This window comes from Squalius cephalus (genome assembly GCF_949319135.1).
Source record: "Squalius cephalus genome assembly, chromosome: 12".
Lineage (NCBI taxonomy): Eukaryota > Metazoa > Chordata > Actinopteri > Cypriniformes > Leuciscidae > Squalius > Squalius cephalus.
Genome location: NC_137133.1, coordinates 37,845,324 through 37,862,483, shown reverse-complemented (window position 1 = coordinate 37,862,483; position 17,160 = coordinate 37,845,324). Strand labels below are relative to the sequence as shown.

At 36.0% G+C, this 17,160-nt stretch overlaps 1 protein-coding gene across 2 annotated transcripts; it reads left to right on the top strand.

The window, feature by feature from the left end:
• Positions 1–311: 311 nt before the first annotated feature.
• mettl24 (methyltransferase like 24) lies at positions 312–16,142 on the top strand. 2 transcript variants are annotated; one of them, XM_079888858.1, is made up of 6 exons: positions 312–495; positions 1,836–2,013; positions 6,640–6,738; positions 8,152–8,288; positions 11,698–11,920; positions 15,589–16,142. In XM_079888858.1, exons 2-6 carry the CDS (start codon positions 1,843–1,845, stop codon positions 15,910–15,912), a joined length of 954 nt encoding a protein of 317 aa, XP_079744984.1. In that variant the 5' UTR covers positions 312–495; positions 1,836–1,842; the 3' UTR covers positions 15,913–16,142. The 2 variants fall into 2 exon arrangements, with proteins under 2 accessions (XP_079744984.1, XP_079744985.1); XM_079888859.1 differs by lacking the exon at positions 6,640–6,738 and having other exon boundaries at positions 331–495.
• Positions 16,143–17,160: the final 1,018 nt, after the last annotated feature.

Below are 17,160 nucleotides of genomic sequence, written 5' to 3'. Positions count from 1 at the left end.
TTAAAGCTTTAAGTCTCTTGTGAGGCAGGTTGAGATTCACTGATCTCCAAGATCCCTAGAAAGAGAAAACAATCAGTGTCTCTACTGGGAAGAACATACGACATTGTGTGTGTATGTGTGTGTGTGTGTGTGTGTGTGTGTGCCTTTGTCTAGAGTTCCAGAGGCATGTGGGTGGAGAGAGACTCTTGAAACATGTGTGTGTGTGTGTGTGTGTGTGTGTGTGTGTGTGTGTGTGTGTGTGTGTTTGTGTGTATGTGTGTGTGTGTGTGTGTGTGTGTGTTTATGGGAGGCGGGTCTAAAGGGGGAGTTCCAGACCTCGAGTGACGACTTCAGTTTCTCCAGCTCTTCTGCTCTCACACACTCTCAGCTGAAGAAGAAGAAGATGTTCACCAACACTGGAGTCTGCAGACGAAGACATTCTGAGCGTCTGAACGACAGAAGTGAATGAAACAACCGCTCAGACATGAAGAACAGAAGACCAGGAAGAGAAAACAGGTGAGCGCGATCTATTAGTTCATACAAATACAACCACTGTTAGTTCATGTTATCATACTCCCTTAAATAGTCTAATATTAACAGATGCGATAATATCAACTAAGATTAATAAATGCTTTGGAAGTATTTTTATTGTTAGTTTATGTTAATTAATGAAGGTAACTGATTTTAACTAATAAAACCTTATTGTAAAATGTTTCCATTTAGTTTTAGATCACAGGAATGGGGTGTGTGTGTGTGTGTGTGTGTGTCACAATATTTAACATTTTACAATCAATTTATTCAACATATTAATGTCTATTTTTGTAAATCCAGAGAATGATAGACTGTACAAAAGTACTTTATCTAACTTTATTTTTTTTGGATCTTGATGGAATCGAATCAAAATATTAGATGATTCATATCAAATAAATGAATCTGTGTAATAATAGATTCAGATTATGAAAAATGAACTCATATTTGAACGGTTTAGACTCTGATTCTGATAAACACACTTGAAATGCACATCATGCAACAGTTAATACCAAAAGTTGACATTTTTGAGTTTACTCCGTGTTCTTTGCCGCTATCACGTGTTAAAGAGGTCATGACATGAGAAATTAAATTTGCCTTGATCTTTTGACATATAAGAGCTCAAAAAACAGCTTGTTTTGATATTGGGTGATCTGTGATGATGTCACACGGGCTATATATTTGCATATTCCGACCTCCAGAGCAAGACATCGACCAATAGTTATACATCATCGCGTCATAGGCCACGCCCACTGTCATTATAGGCCCCGCCCACCGGCGTTCAGTCAGGGCTGGCATAAAGAAGTCATTATAATCACTGACGCTGATACACTGATACAGTTGATCACGTCTGAGGATTATATGTTTGTTTTTGACTGATCGTTTGACTGCAGATTGTTTTGTAATGGAGAGAGTTCACAAAGAAACTTTTGTCGACAGATGAAGCATCGACTGTATTGAATCTGACAGCAATAATTATTTTGTATAATATAAATACACACATATGCATGTATATATTTAAGTAATATTTGCATGTATACTTACTGTATGTATATTTATACAATTTATATTAGATATAAATATAAATATTTTATATAAATAACAAATCTTTCTTAAAAATATATATGCATGTGTATGTAATATACAAAGTAAACACACATATATATTATGTAAATACAACATTTTATTTTGGATGCCATTAATCATGTGAACCTCAAGAATAATGCCATGCCATGACCCCTTTAATATTATAAGTCAGTGCTTTCTGCTGCATGAATATGTAACCCAGTCCAGAATGTATAGCAGACTCAGTATGTATGAACCCACAGGTAGAGGATGAACAGGTGTTTGCTGCTGCGCGTGAGTCTCCTGCTGTCTCTGCTGTGTGTCTGCGCTCGTGTCTACGTGGAGCTCAAGGGCTCGAGTCTGACTCCACCGGTTCGACTCCAGAAACAGGCCGTTGCCATGGCAACAGATGCTGCATCCACGCTCAAGCATCACAGACGGGTGAGGAAACTCATATTAGTGATAGTAACATTTAAAACAATTATACATAATTAAGTGAATTCAAATAAAATAATTAAATAAAACTTTTTTTATGGCACTATATTAAAATAATTAAAACAGTTATAATTTAATTAATTAGAATAAAATAATTATACTTTTTATTTACATGAACTAGGAGTGGCACTATATTAAAATAATTTAGTAAAGCAATTATAAATAATTAAATTAATTCAAATAAAATAATAATACTTTTTATTTACATAAACTAGGAGTGGCATTATATTAAAATATTTAAATAAAGCAATTTTAAATGATTAAATTAATTCAAATAAAATAATTATACTTTTTATTTTCATAAACTAGGAGTGACACTATATTAAAATAATTAAATTATAAATAATTATAAGTAATTAAAAAAATAGCTAGAATAATTATAAATAATGAAATAATTAATTTATAAAATAACTAAAATAATTAAATCCCTTAAGTTTGAGTTATTGAATGTTCATCAGGGTTTGCACTATTTATTACTGATGAAGTTGCACAACTTTATTAATTTTTTAATACAATTATTTTTACTCACAAATAGCAATTTGATATGATATAACAAACACACACAAAAAAAACTATTATAAAAATTCCATTGGCTTTTTAAGATTTTATTGATTTCCATGACTTTTCCAGGTCTAGAAGTTTCTTTTTTGTATTAATATATTTATTAACATATTGATTACTCTCGCAGCCTCTCATTGGAGAAGCACTGATCTACGTAAAGAAAACACGATCAGACTCTCAGATGAAGCAACTTTAGATGCACAGATTCATATTCAGGCGCTTCTGTTCTCCATTTTTGCCTGGTATCCTGTTTATGTTGCTGACTGTGCATGTCAGGAAGACTCGCGAACAAAAGCGCATTCATGCTCTTCTGAAGACTTTCACACTCAGAGAGAGAGAGAGAGAGAGAGAGAGAGAGAGAGAGATCCAGGGCCTGACCTCTGACCTCTGAGTCTAACACCACACACAGATCCCCTTCATTGCACTATAAATATGCATGATTATAATGTTACAATCATGAGCTCATTAACATATGACCGCCTGCATTTACTCGTTGAAAATGATAATGCATTGCATCTGATCGTTAATCTGACATTACTGAGGTAGAAAATAACTCTGAAGGAAGGGTTTATAGTCTGGATTGGGACCATATGAAGGGTGTGACACACATAACTGAGACAGAATGGAAATATTCACAACTAGCTCACTGTTCAGAGTTTTTGGTTGGTATTAGTAACAGATTCAGAGAATCGTTTTTAGAAACATTCCATCATCAGACTATAGAATAAATGATCAAGGACGCAATAAATTGATCAAAAGTGACATTAAAGGCATTTATAATGTTGCAAAAGATTCTATTTCAAATAAATGCTGTTCTTTTAGAACTTTTATTCATCAAAGGATCCTGAGAAATAAAATGTATCATAGTTTACACAAAAATGTGAACACTGATGATAATCATCAGACCATCATATTAGAGTGATTTCTGAAGGATCATGTGACACTGAAGACTGGAGTAATGATGCTGAAAATACAGCTTTGATCACAGGAATAAATTACACTTTACTATATATTCACATAGACAACAGTTACTTTAAATTGTAAAAATATTTAGAATTTTTTACTGTATTTATGATCAAATTTGCGCATGCATAGAGCCCAAACAGAGCTGGATGAACTTCTCATGCAACAGAATGGAAATGCATCATCATCTTTTCCAGGCGAGATATTTGGGTGAATGATATTCCCTCATATCTCAGGCTTGTCCCACTTCTCCTCTACGATATCAAACTCTTCATTTAAAAATGTAAAGCAGCAGTGAATGAGTTTGTGTGTTTCCCAGCGAGTGTTTGTCTAACTCGAGGACACAGGGCAGGAAGGACTTCAGGAACTGATGGGATCCAGATGTGCAAACAGAGCAGATCCAGATCCAGATCCTGCCAAGAAACACACGTTCATGGATCCACATGATCTCCGTCGGCCCTCTAAGAGCGCGTTCTGTTCGGGATCATTAGAGTAAACTGAGATACTAATTTTATATTATATATATATATATTTCATTTTGATTTGTTGTGTTTTTGTCATGTGTTAGTTAGGTTTTTTAATGTCTACATTAGTTTTTATTAATTTTTACTTTATTTTAGTTATTTTTACATCGTTAAACTAAATGAAAATTAGCTGAAATTAAAAATGATTAATTATTAAATCTATTTTTTTTTTTTCAGTTAATGTTTATTCATTGTCAATTTCATTAAAATTGATTTTAATACATTTCATTATGGTTAAAAACCATAAAATACATTTCCGTTACTTAAAATCAGTGTTACTTTAGTATAATTGAGATACTATTATAGTTAATATTTTGACTCTGTTTTTATTTTTATATTTTCATTTCAATTGTAGTTTTACTAATTTTGCATGTTTTTGTCTTTTTTAATCGTTTTTTTTTAAATATGTCTAATATATAGGTTTTTTTATAAAACAAAATTCAGTTTTAGTTATTTTAGTGTATAAAGTGAAATTAAATTAAAATGAGAAATGTTGCTTTGGCAAATACCAACTGAGAATATTTTATCTCAGTTAACGTTTATTTTGTTTATTTTTTTCATGGTTTTAGTTTCATTTTTAGAATAACCCTGCTTGAAATAAAGGTTAAATAAAAAAAAAATTAATTTCATTTAAACAACAACTTATTTTATTTCAGCTGTGTTTCTTGTTTTCATTTAATTTAACTCGATGTACTAAAATAACTAAAACTAAAATAATAATTAATAAAACTATAGACATTTTTCAAACATAACTAATAAAAATGACAATAACACAAAAGAATTACTAGAACTTTAACTGAAATCATATATATATATATATAATTGCTCCTTAAGGCATGGTAGACAGAGAAGAACAAGAGAGAAAATATTTACTAATGTTTAGGAAGTAGCCTGAGAGGATGATGAAGATGATGAAGATGGAGACGTGACCCTCTTCTGATGTTGCACTCATGCTGAACTCTGGCATTCCTAAGAGGGACGGAAAAATGCAGCTGTAGAGAGTCGAACTCTAAAAATAGAAATAAACAAGTATAATAACTTGTCCTTCCAACTCTAAAAAACATGAGCATCTCTAACAGAGTTTGCGGGACGATTTACAGTGAAACACACCAGCATCACAGATCTGTGATAATATTGATAACAGATGCTTATATGATGTTTGTGCTGCTGTTTTCCCGCCAAAACGACGTCACTTCCTGGCGGATGATGATGTCATTGAGGAACTGGCTGTGGAAAGTGATATTGTAAACTGATTATCAATCTGAGCAAAATTCTCAAGACAACAGTTTTGGTTTCAGTTAGATAAAGATTAAAATTAACTTTTTAAATTATTTAAAATAAGTTATTTATTTGAGAGTTTTTGAGCAGCACCTGGAAACATGGATCTTGACAAATTCATGACACTATTTTCATGAAAATGAATTCAAGCCTCCTCCAAGGACAAGCCAAGTTAGTTTACAATAAACCTCGAGGTTGAGCGGACAGGCGAACTAGTGAATATAGTCCTGTCAAATCGATTAATCGCAATTAATCACTTCTAACATACAAGTTTGTTTTAATAATTTTGTTGTGTATTTTTATAATTTATATTAGCTAGGTTTTTTGCTGTCTATATAGTTTTTATAAATTTTACTTTAGTTTTAGTTATATTACATCAAGTTAAACTAAATGAAAGTTGTTCATGACAATTAATTATTAATAGTGCGGTCAAACTGATTAATCGCATCCAACATAAAAGTTTGTGTGTATATATATATATATATATATTTCTAAACTTTTATAGTGGATGCATTAATCTAATTAATTAATCTATTAATATGAATAAATAAATAAACAAATGAATAAATTAGTGTTTCTTTGTAAGTTAGTCCAGCACTGGAAACATGAAAAAAAATCTACTCAATAAAATTATTAAAGTTCAACTGTTTAGTTCAATATTTTATACAGTGTTTTAAGACCGGTGTTGTTATTTAAAAAAAAAAAAAAAAAAGTTTTTGGTGATTGAAATAAAGCTGAAATAAAATATAAATATTATATTTAGGTATAAGATAATAGGAAATAATAGTGAAAAAAAGGTAGCAAAAACATCCTGAGGAGTAGACCTGGCTCCCGGCCTATTAGATATTAAAACTTGAAATAAATAAATAAATGTTTAAGTTAAAATACTAAAATTACAAAAACTAAAACTGAAACAAAAAATGAATTCAAGCTAAACAGACAACTAAAAAGAAAAAGAAAAAAAAAAAGAAAAGTAATAAAAATGTACAATTAAAATAAACCCTATAATTAAAACAAAATACAATGCTGAGCTCTCAGACAGTCATAAACGAGTTCCAGATCTTCACTAATGAATCTTCCACTTCACAGAAAGGTGTCAGGACACATTAATGAGCTCCAGAATCTCAGATAAGAGCAGACCTCATTACCGCGGTGTTCAGAGACGTCTGTGCGCTCGTCTTCACTGCGGTCGACCTGAGGAAGCTGAGGGCTTTTCACCAGTTTCTCTGTGTTTATCTCCGTGCAGATTCCCCGATGGAAGATCGACCTTGAGCCGTGGGCCGCCGAGACTCGCGGTTTACAGGAGGAAGCCCGTCGGTTCCTCAGATACATCTCCACACCACAGGTACAAGCTCACGCTGTCTCACGACCAATTCGCATGTATTCGTACAAGTGATTAAAAGGTGGCTAATTTGTACGTCCTCACTCGTACAATTTCTCTAAACCCACGTGACGGGTAGGTTTAGGGGAGGGGTCAGCTGTAGGTCATTCGTACGAATTCATACGAATTTGGCAACTCGTAAAATATGTACGATTTAGCAAAAAACGTACAAGTGAGGTCGTATGAATTCGTACGAATTAGCCACCTCGTAAAATTCGTATGCATTGCCATGAGATCGGGTTGGTGCAACCCTACACTTCAAGCTGTTCTCAGTACCGGATTTAAAGTGCCCTATTACTGTAGCCTATGCTATTTTAAGGTTTACGTTCATCCAAGATCAAAAAACACTTTAATTTACTCATAATATACATTGCAGCATCACTGTGTCTAAAATGGTTTGTTCGAAGATTCAGTCTCTCTAAACTCCACCCAGTCTGTTGTGATTGGTCAGAAATCAAACACTCATTATCATATCTGAATCTCAGCAGGAAAGATGGTGTGGGTTTTGCCCAAATGTCAACCTCCCCGTCTCTCTCGTGAATCCAACACTGAAGTGAGTTAAACTGCAGTTCATCCACTGGCCACTAGAGGCCGGCTGCAGAAGAGACTCAATCCCATAGAGCCCCATGTTAAAATGCCCAACTTTACAGCAGAATAAAACATGTTTAGAGTCTGGTGCAAAAAGTTGTTTTGGTCTATATGGCTAATTTTGCCCTTCATGACGACTGTGAGCGGGAGGAATATTTTTATAACTCATCTGTTTAAATTATATTAAGCCTTAAAGTTGTGCATAATTAAGGGCGTGGCCACTTGAGTGACAGGTGGATTGCTGCTGATGTCACTACTAGCCGTTTGTCTGCTGTGTGTTAGCATCACGTCACCTCAGCTAATCCGCCTCGCTGCACTTTTACGGTTATCTGGGAGTGACGCTGCCAAGATGGCGACGGCCGGCTCCGCCCACTTTGATGCATTTGAAAAATGCTCTTCAGAAACACTACGGGTGACGTCACGAACACTACGCCCATATTATATACAGTCTATGGTTTTACTGTATCAATCTCATCAAAGTGGATTTGCTTTGTCGGCAGAAAACAGCGTCTTCTCGACATGAACAACACGAACCAAACTCTTCCAGTCTCAGATAAACTAGTGTTTGAGGGCGGGGCTAAGCGATGCTGTTCAGCCAATTAAGACCAGAGGCTGGCATTATGCAAATTAGTTACAAAACTACAGATTCAGCAGGAAGTGAGACTGAATTACTGACGACTCATAAACATAACTTAATTTATCTGCACTTTGAAACTTTGCAGCTCTTTTACACAGTACATGACAGGGAATCCGGATGATGAATGATGTATCTTCAGTGTGTGTTTGAAGGTGTCCTGTGAGAGACCGGCGTCAGTGCCGCCCGTATTCGACAGAGAGGATCATGGGTCGTGGGTTCTGTGTTTGGACCGCAGGTTCAGTCTGGCCCAGCGAATCGCATCGAAACACTGCCGCGTTTATTCTCTCAGGTCAGTCTAACACTTCTTCTATTTCTGTCAACTCTTAAAGTCCCCCTGTGGTGTAAATCCAGCTTTTAATGTTGTTTATGTGTCTATGTGGTGTTTTTAATCTGCTTTAAGACAAACCATGTGTAAGTTCATAAGTCGACACCATTGCTGAGTATTTTCTGTGCATTTATAGGCCTACATATACATTTCAGTGTTTGTGTGTGTGTGTGTGTGTGATGCTCTGCAAACTAAAACGCTAACATTATAATCCATGCGTGTGAAACTCCTGCCCTGCAGCTTCTCCTCATAACACAGTCAAACTTCATTAGCAAAAGTCGTTTATACGGACCAGTGGCTGCAAACACTTCTGACATGACAAGCCTTTATATATTCATATATATATATATATATATATATATATATATATATATATATATATATATATATGTGTGTGTGTGTGTGTGTGTGTATACATACATATACACACAATTAATTAAAGGATGTACAAAGGCTTAATTTTCCTTATAAAAATTTTCTTTATGATTTTGAAATGAAATATGACCCTGAGTGAGATTCATTTAGCAGACACTTTTTAATGGGTTCATAATTTGGTCCGGATCTCAATAAAGGCATGAATTGAACATCCAAAGCCACTCCTGGAGAGTCTGAGACATCAAACATCCCTCACTCCTCATTACGGTCAGCGAGTTAAAGCACTCGCTCATGAACGCAGGAGTCGCTGCTCAGGCACGTCTGAACGATCCTCCAGCTAAAACACACTCCAGATCTTATGCTGTTTAATTCAGTGTGAGTCTGACGCTCTTCTCCAAACACTCCAGTGCTCTTTAACATGATTTATAAAACCTGATTAAATAGTCATTATGCACATCAAATAAATTCACAATAGCATGCAACCTCCTACTCTTACTCTTTTTGTAATATACAGTATATATATATAATCAACATAGTGTGCAAATTTTGTGCATTCATATAAGACTACATTTGCACAAAATATGCACGCAGAGTAAACTGTTGCTGAATTCACAGATCCGATTGTCCGAATTTAAGACGTTTTTAGAGAAAGTAAGGATTATAGGATGGAAATACCTGCAGCTTTATTTTCGAGATGACTGTTTGAAATGATAATCATTATCTATACATACTATTAAAAATAGCAGCTAGTGTTTAGTATACTCTATGCTGTATGCTAGTATTCTATTTTGAATATGTCTATATGTATTAATGCATCAAGTCGCTATATAATCAAACTCTATTAGGATAATTTGCCAAACATATTTTTTATAATTATTATCATATAAAAATATATTTTGCTTTTTTTTTTTTTAAAAAAGTTAACAAAAAAAACTAATAAAAAAAGTTATTTGATCTTTAACTGAAATAAAATAATACATAAAAAAAAACTTAATTTTATTTCAGCTATAGCTGGCAGGCAAACATTTATCATTTTATTAGGTTAAAGTCATATACTAAAATAACTACAACTAAAACTGAATTAAAAGAATAATTTAAATTATATATATATATATATATATATATATATATATATATATATGAAATTATTCAACCCCTATTGCAAATCAGGTTTATTGGCAAACTTTACAGACTTTCAGCTGTTTGCAATGAACAAATCAAACAAAAGTAATTGAAATAGCTCAACACAACAAGTGTTTCTAGTGGTTTCCACAAATTCAGCTGAAAATGCAACTTTTAATGACTTCTGCAGTCTCAAAATTATTCAAGCATCTTTAGTACTCATCCTTTTGCTGTATGATCTGCTGTAAACGAGATGTATAAGCAGACTCAGCTTCTGTTTCTGAGGAATCTGAGCCGTTCCTCATGAGCAACGGCCTCCAGTTCAGGAATATTCCTGAGTTTGCTTCTGCAACCGCCTTCAAATCCCTGAAACCAAGCCTTGGTGGAATCTGAGGTTTGTTTGTGATCACTGTCCTGTTGAAGGTCCAAGCTTCAGCTTCCTCACTGACGGCATGGCGTTTTCTCCTAGGATTTCCTGATACTTCAGTGAACCATCTCTCCTTCCTCACACTGCAGTTCTCCAGAGGATATAAATCAGCCGCAGAGCATCCCTGATCCACCATGCTGAACTGTAGACAGAGTTCCTCACAGCTGATGCTTCATTCTTCATCCTCCAGACACACCGCTGATCCAGAGGGCCGGAAATATCCAGTTTTGTTTCATCGCTCCACTGAACAGAATCCCAAAACTTCTGTGGCTTATTTATATGATTTTGAGCAAATTGGAGCTGACTTTTTCTTGTGCTTCTGGGTCAGTAGTGGTGTAGTCTTGGAGTTCTGGCATGCGTTTACTACGAGCCTTATTGTTCGAGCTGAAACCTCAGTGTGTGTCTCAGTTTTTTGCAGTCACTCGAGGGTTTTTCTGATCCGTTGAAAGCTTCCTTTTTCTGCCTCGTCCAGGTAGTGAAACCACTGTTCCTTAAACTTTGAGCTTCCAACTGTGTCTCTAGGAACATTTAGTGCTTTTGCTATCTTTTAGTATCCTGTTCCTTGTTTGTGAAGGGTGATGAGATCTTCTCTTAACTCATTCTTTTGACTTATCCATATTGTGACGTGCCTCTGGGCCCGTATTATTATGAGTGTTGGGGGAGTGTTGAGCTAATTATGTGAAACACCTGCAGAGAATGATAAAAGGTGAGGGATCACAGACTTCAGCCTTTTTTTGGTTACCCCTTGGTCGTCTGGTATTTGGGTTGCTGCTTTATTTATTTATTCTTCGTTTGCTTTATGTATTAGTTTAAGTTTGGGTAGTTTGCAGGCCTGTATTTTTGGAGTGTATTTCTTGTGTTAGTTATGTAGTTTGTTCTTTATTTGTGTTGATTTTCTGAACGGAATGTTTTCCGTAGTGGTGTTTATTTTGTTATGTTTGTTTAAATAAATATTTTTAATTCGCTTTCGTTCTCGTGGCCTCCCTCATTTGTCGCGGCTCAGAGCCGGCCGTGACAAATATGGGGGCTCGTCCGGGATGAAAAAAGGCTGAAGTCTGGGATCCCTCACCTTTTATCATTCTCTGCAGGTATTTCACATAATTAGCTCAACACTCCCCCAACACTCATTATAATAATACGGGCCCAGAGGCACGTCACAATATTTCTAGCATGCAGTCAAACGTGACACTCAACAAACCCAGTCAGTTCAGATATTTCATGTGTTCTAGCTCTAGCACACCTGGTGCAACTAATGAAGCCCTTGATTAGCAAGACAACACCTGTTCTGCAGATTTGTGCTGTTGTGAGGGATTCTGTTCAGGTGGTTGAACATTTTTGAAACTGCAGAAGTCATTAAAAGTTGCATTTTCAGTTCAATTTGGGGAAACCACTAGAAACATTTGTTGTGTTGAGCCATTTCAATTATGTAAAAAATGTGTGTGTGCGTAGGCTGGCAGTGGATGACGACAGGCTGGAGCGGATGCTAGCCGGATCCGGCTGTGAGGTTCACTGCTTCGACCCGAGTCTCAGATCAGCTCATCTACAGGAGGAACACATGTGGCTCCACCGGCTCTCCGTCGACTGGAGGGACCCGAACCCTGACAGACTCCACACACACACACACAGCAGGAGGAAGATCAAGGACATACTCAACAGCTTCGGCCACAGACAGGTGACTCACACACACACACACGCACTAACCCAACCCCTAAACCATCCATCACACACACACTCACTCTCACACTCACTCTCACTAACACACACTCTCTCTCACATTCACTCACTCACACACTCTCGCACTCTTACTCTCGCACTCACACACTCACTCACTCTCACACACACTCTCTCACTCTCACACTCACTCTCACACACACACACTCACTCACTCACTCTCACAGACACACACTCACTCACTCTAATTCTCTCACACTCACACTCTCACACACACTCACTCTCACACTCACTCACACACTCTCACACACACTCTCACACACACTCAGTCTCACTCACTCTAAATCTCTCACTCTCACTAACACACACTTTCTCTCACATTCACTCTCACATACTCTCACACTCACTCTCACACACACACACACAGTCACACACTCTCACTCACTCTCCCTCTCACACTCTCACTCTCACACACACTCACTCTCACTCTCTCCCACTCACTCACTCAGCAATTAATGTGTGTATTTCTGTCAGGTGTAACGCTTAAACCCTTTAATCGCAGCTCTATCATGAACTCTATCACACTATCATGATTGTGTGTGTGTGTGTGTGTGTGAGTGAGACGCATCATTTCCTGCAAACACACCTGAAGCTTCACGTTTGCTTTCAGGGAGAATCAGTGTGAGACACAAGAGCGTGTGTGACGTGGCCGATCTGCCTGAGAAACAGAAATAGAGATGGAGAGAACTCATAAAGGAGGAAGCTAATGAATGAAATATGTGCTTGTAATTCTGGCAGAGGCTATTACAGATTTATGACTCCTGCATATGGATGTACTGAAGGAGCCAAAGAAGCGTTTGAGATGCAGAATCTCATCAAAACTGACTCTAGTGAGTTTCTTAACACGATCTGATTCAGTGCATGTTATTAAAAAATGGTCGTCATAATCTTTAATCAAAATATAATAACTTACCCCATCTCTGAAAAAACCTAAACAACAGTATCAAACTCTAAAAATGATAAATATAACAGTTGGTCGTTGTTTTAGGAATCTGAAACTCACATTTACACCATCATATCAGCTTGGCAATCAATAGCTGGCACACACACACACACACACACACACACACACACACACACACACACACACACACACACACACACACCTCTCTCCAGCTTATCAAGGATAAAATGCAAAATGCATCACATTTGACATTCATGCATTTGATTTGCATATAAAATTTCCTTCCGGATTAGTTTAAACATAAACCTAATAAACTTAATGTGATGCATATTTGTCAGTCAAACATAAATAAAACAAAACCACAAAAAAATGCCATAGTTTATTATTAACTATATGCATCTATTTGATTTTATTTAAATGCAAATTGCATTGTTGTATGGCTGAGAATATGACATTTAGGCCTAAATATTGTTTTGAAGTTAAACAGATGAGGATGAAAGAGCCTGAAATTGACATTAAGCTTATTTATAATTGTTACAAAGTGTTTATAAACTTGCAATTTTGTATTTTGCGCTCAAACATGATTATCTGGCAGTGGAGAGGAAAGATGGCGTGAACAAATGACGAGTCAGCGTACAGTAGATGACCCTGATGATTGATCGCTGATGTTCACTTTTGCCACATTAACTACAGGAAGAGATGCTGAGATTATAGAGCAGAAGACGCTGATGTTTGATCTGATCTAAGAGTAACAAACACATCCGTCATCAAACACACGATCGCCAGACACCTCGGATCTCCACAGACACATGGAAAAACATCTACTGTAATTTTACTGTAATTCATCTACTGTACGCTGACTTCATTTATTCCCTTGCTCAAAAAGCAAATCATGTCTGTGGCTTTGCTTCAGTGTTAATATTTAAACTAGTGTTGTGAAATCTATTAATCACATCTAACATAAAAGTTTGAAAATATGTGTGTATGTGTATATATATATATATATATATATATATATATATATATATATATATATACACACACACACACATGTATACATATTTACAAACTTTTATGTTAGGTTCGATTAATCGCGATTAATAGATTTGACAACACTAGTTTAAACTAAATGTCTGCTCTGCATAAGGACAGATAATATTAATTAAATTAAATTTCTAATCTGATCTAATCTAAACAAAGTTTAAAAAAAAAACATCCTGAAGTTGAACCCTCAGGTGCATTTCGGTCATTTTTTGAACGAAAAATGTAAGGATTTTTTTTTTTTTTTACTTTATCGGAATGGTACGAAACTTTTTTTTTACGAAAGGTTTTGGCACTTGCTATGTGAACACACACACACAAAAAAAATTATGGACATGATTGGAAAAGGTTAAATGATCCTGAAACAATAGTCACACTTGAGCTCCTTGCGGTCTAAAATGAAGCGCATTGGAAATGAATGGAGACGAGTTTCCTCTAGTGGAAGCGTTTGGTACTGCAGCCGAACACACTCTCACTGAAAGATCATTATCTGAGATATCAAACTCAAATGTGGAACACAACTTGTTTAGATTTGTGGCTTTGATTTTCTCACAGTTTTAGAGTAAAACGTGTTTTGGAAAATATATATTTCATATAAAAATTGAAAATAGTATTTTTGTGCAGCCATAACAATAAACACAAAATTCTGTAAATTGTAAATTCACTATTTATTTATTTTTTTCTACTTAATAATCTGCCAAGTGTCGTCTTTAAAAAGAGATCAGACTTCAGTCTGTCGCTCAAAAGCATTCAAGATCCGTTCGCTCCGGCCGCTCACTCGCACAACAGCAGTGTTTGACGCTCGAGAACGCAAACCTTGAAATAAACTTCAAAAACGCAAATCTGTGGAAACGCTGACGGCGTGCACATGCGTATTATGTGTCCAGTCTATAGGTATGCACGCGTGATTATATATGTGCGCAGGCTTGAAGTCTTTCTTTACAAATTGACCTCAACAAATTACTTGTCTGGCTTTAAAAATTCTTTGTCGCTTCCGCATATCCATGTGAACCGGGATCATTTTGACAAAAAAGGCAAAGAGCACCAGAGGGTTAATACAGAGACGAGACAGGTTCTGGATCAGACAGCAGAGAGGAGAGGAGAGGATATAAAGCTGCAGGTTTCATCTCTCACGGGCTTGTGTTCAGTCTCTGCACTGTTGTCCTCAAAGTGTCCTAGATCGATATCTCTGCTAAATTAATTTAACTCATGTTTGTGATGCCCTTTATTTTTAATAAATATGCCTTTTTTTTTCAAGTTATACTTACAAAATGTGAAAATGTGTAAAAGAAATGTGTCAAAACTTTGATATTGAATTTTATCATTTTGAAAATTCAATTAAAATAAATAAAAAACAACTTCCCTTCGTCCTGCTTAAAGAGACAGAGCCAGGGTTTGAAATTAACACACGGCAAATGCGGGTAATAATCAGCTGTGGCGGGAAACGCTGTCAAATCACGAGCCAATTTGGCGAGTTACTTCCGTTTACTCACTTTGCTGGGGAAGTTCGTGTCGTCAAATCTGCACAGATTCAGCGCAAACACTCGTGAGTCATCATGATATATTAAATACAGGGTATTGCACAGAATCTGTGACACTACAGACACCATAGAGTTATATTACATCTTGTGAAAAGGGCGTAATGTCACCTTTGCTGCCGTCAGGTGGATGTCCTGAAGCTGGACCTGGAGAGCGCGGAGTGGAAGGTCCTGGAGAACCTGGTTCTGGAGCGGGTTCTGGACTCGCTGGGCCTGTTGCTGCTGGAGCTGCACCTGCACTGGCCCGGGTTCGAGGTGGGCGGCGACGAGCCCTCGGTGATCCGCTATTGGTTCAGTCTCCTCAGGGAACTGGAGCGCGCTCATTACCGGCTCTATCACAGTTACAGCGACCCGAACAAACCTCGTCTGATCCTGCACAGAAACATCCAGAACGCCAGCAGCTCCTTCGTCCTGGGATGGGTCAACACTCGCTTCTTACCGCAAGGATGAGCAACGACTATTCAGGAGAAACACTTCAGAATGCAAAACTCAGTGGCTGATTAAATCAAGCTGCAACATTCCCTCTCTCTCTCGTGAATCAACACTGAAGTGAGTTAAACTGCAGTTCATCCACTGGCCACTAGAGGCCGGCTGCAGAAGAGACTCAATCCCATAGAGCCCCATGTTAAAATGCCCAACTTTACAGCAGAATAAAACATGTTTACAGCCTGGTGCAAAAAGTGGTTTTGGTCTATATTGCTAATGTTGTCCTTCATGACGACTGTGAGCAGGGTGAATTTTTTTATAATTCATCCGTTTAAATTATATTTAGCCTTAAATTTCTGCATAATTAAGGGCGTGGCCACTTGAGGACAGGTTGATTGCCGCTATACCAGACACAATTAAAGATGTAAAACTCCCAGTAAACTCATTGTTTGCTTTAAATTTTACTCTTCTGACAAGAAAAATCATAACAATAGGTACAAAAAAGTTAAATCAATCACAATTTAGAGGGACTCAAATGAAGCAAAAGAGGAAAAACACAACATATGAAACAACCATAAAACAGTACTATGGTAATACCATGTTATTTTGGAACATGGTAATTCTACTGTTTTATGGGCATGTACCATGTAATATGGCAATATATGAACATGTTATAGTACATATCATGTATTATGGTATTACCACGGTACAGTGCTGTTTTGTAAAGGGCAATGTAGCATAAAATATAAAATTATATAATATATACAAATAATGTTACTTTTTATTTCAAATAATAAATATATTTTTTATTCATCAAAAAATCCTGCTTTTTTTTTTTAAACAACCGTTTTCAACATTAATAATAATAAATGTTACTTGAGCACTGGAGTAATGATACTGAAAATTCAGCTTTGATCACAGGAATAAATTACACTTTACTATATATTCACATAGACAACAGCTGATTTACATTAAAATAATATTTCACAATATTACTGATTATTGTTTTATTTTTAGTCAAATAAATGCAGCCTTGCTGAGCAGAAGAGACTTCTTTTAAAAACATTTTAAAAAAATGTACCGATCCCAGATTTTTGAATGGCAGTGTATATTAAAATAAAATTAATTTTAATCACAATCAGCAGTGTGTGTGTATATATATATATATATATATATATATATATATATATATAATATATATATATATATATATATATATATATATATATATATATATATATGTATAAGTGGTCGGTAGATACATCGGCAAGG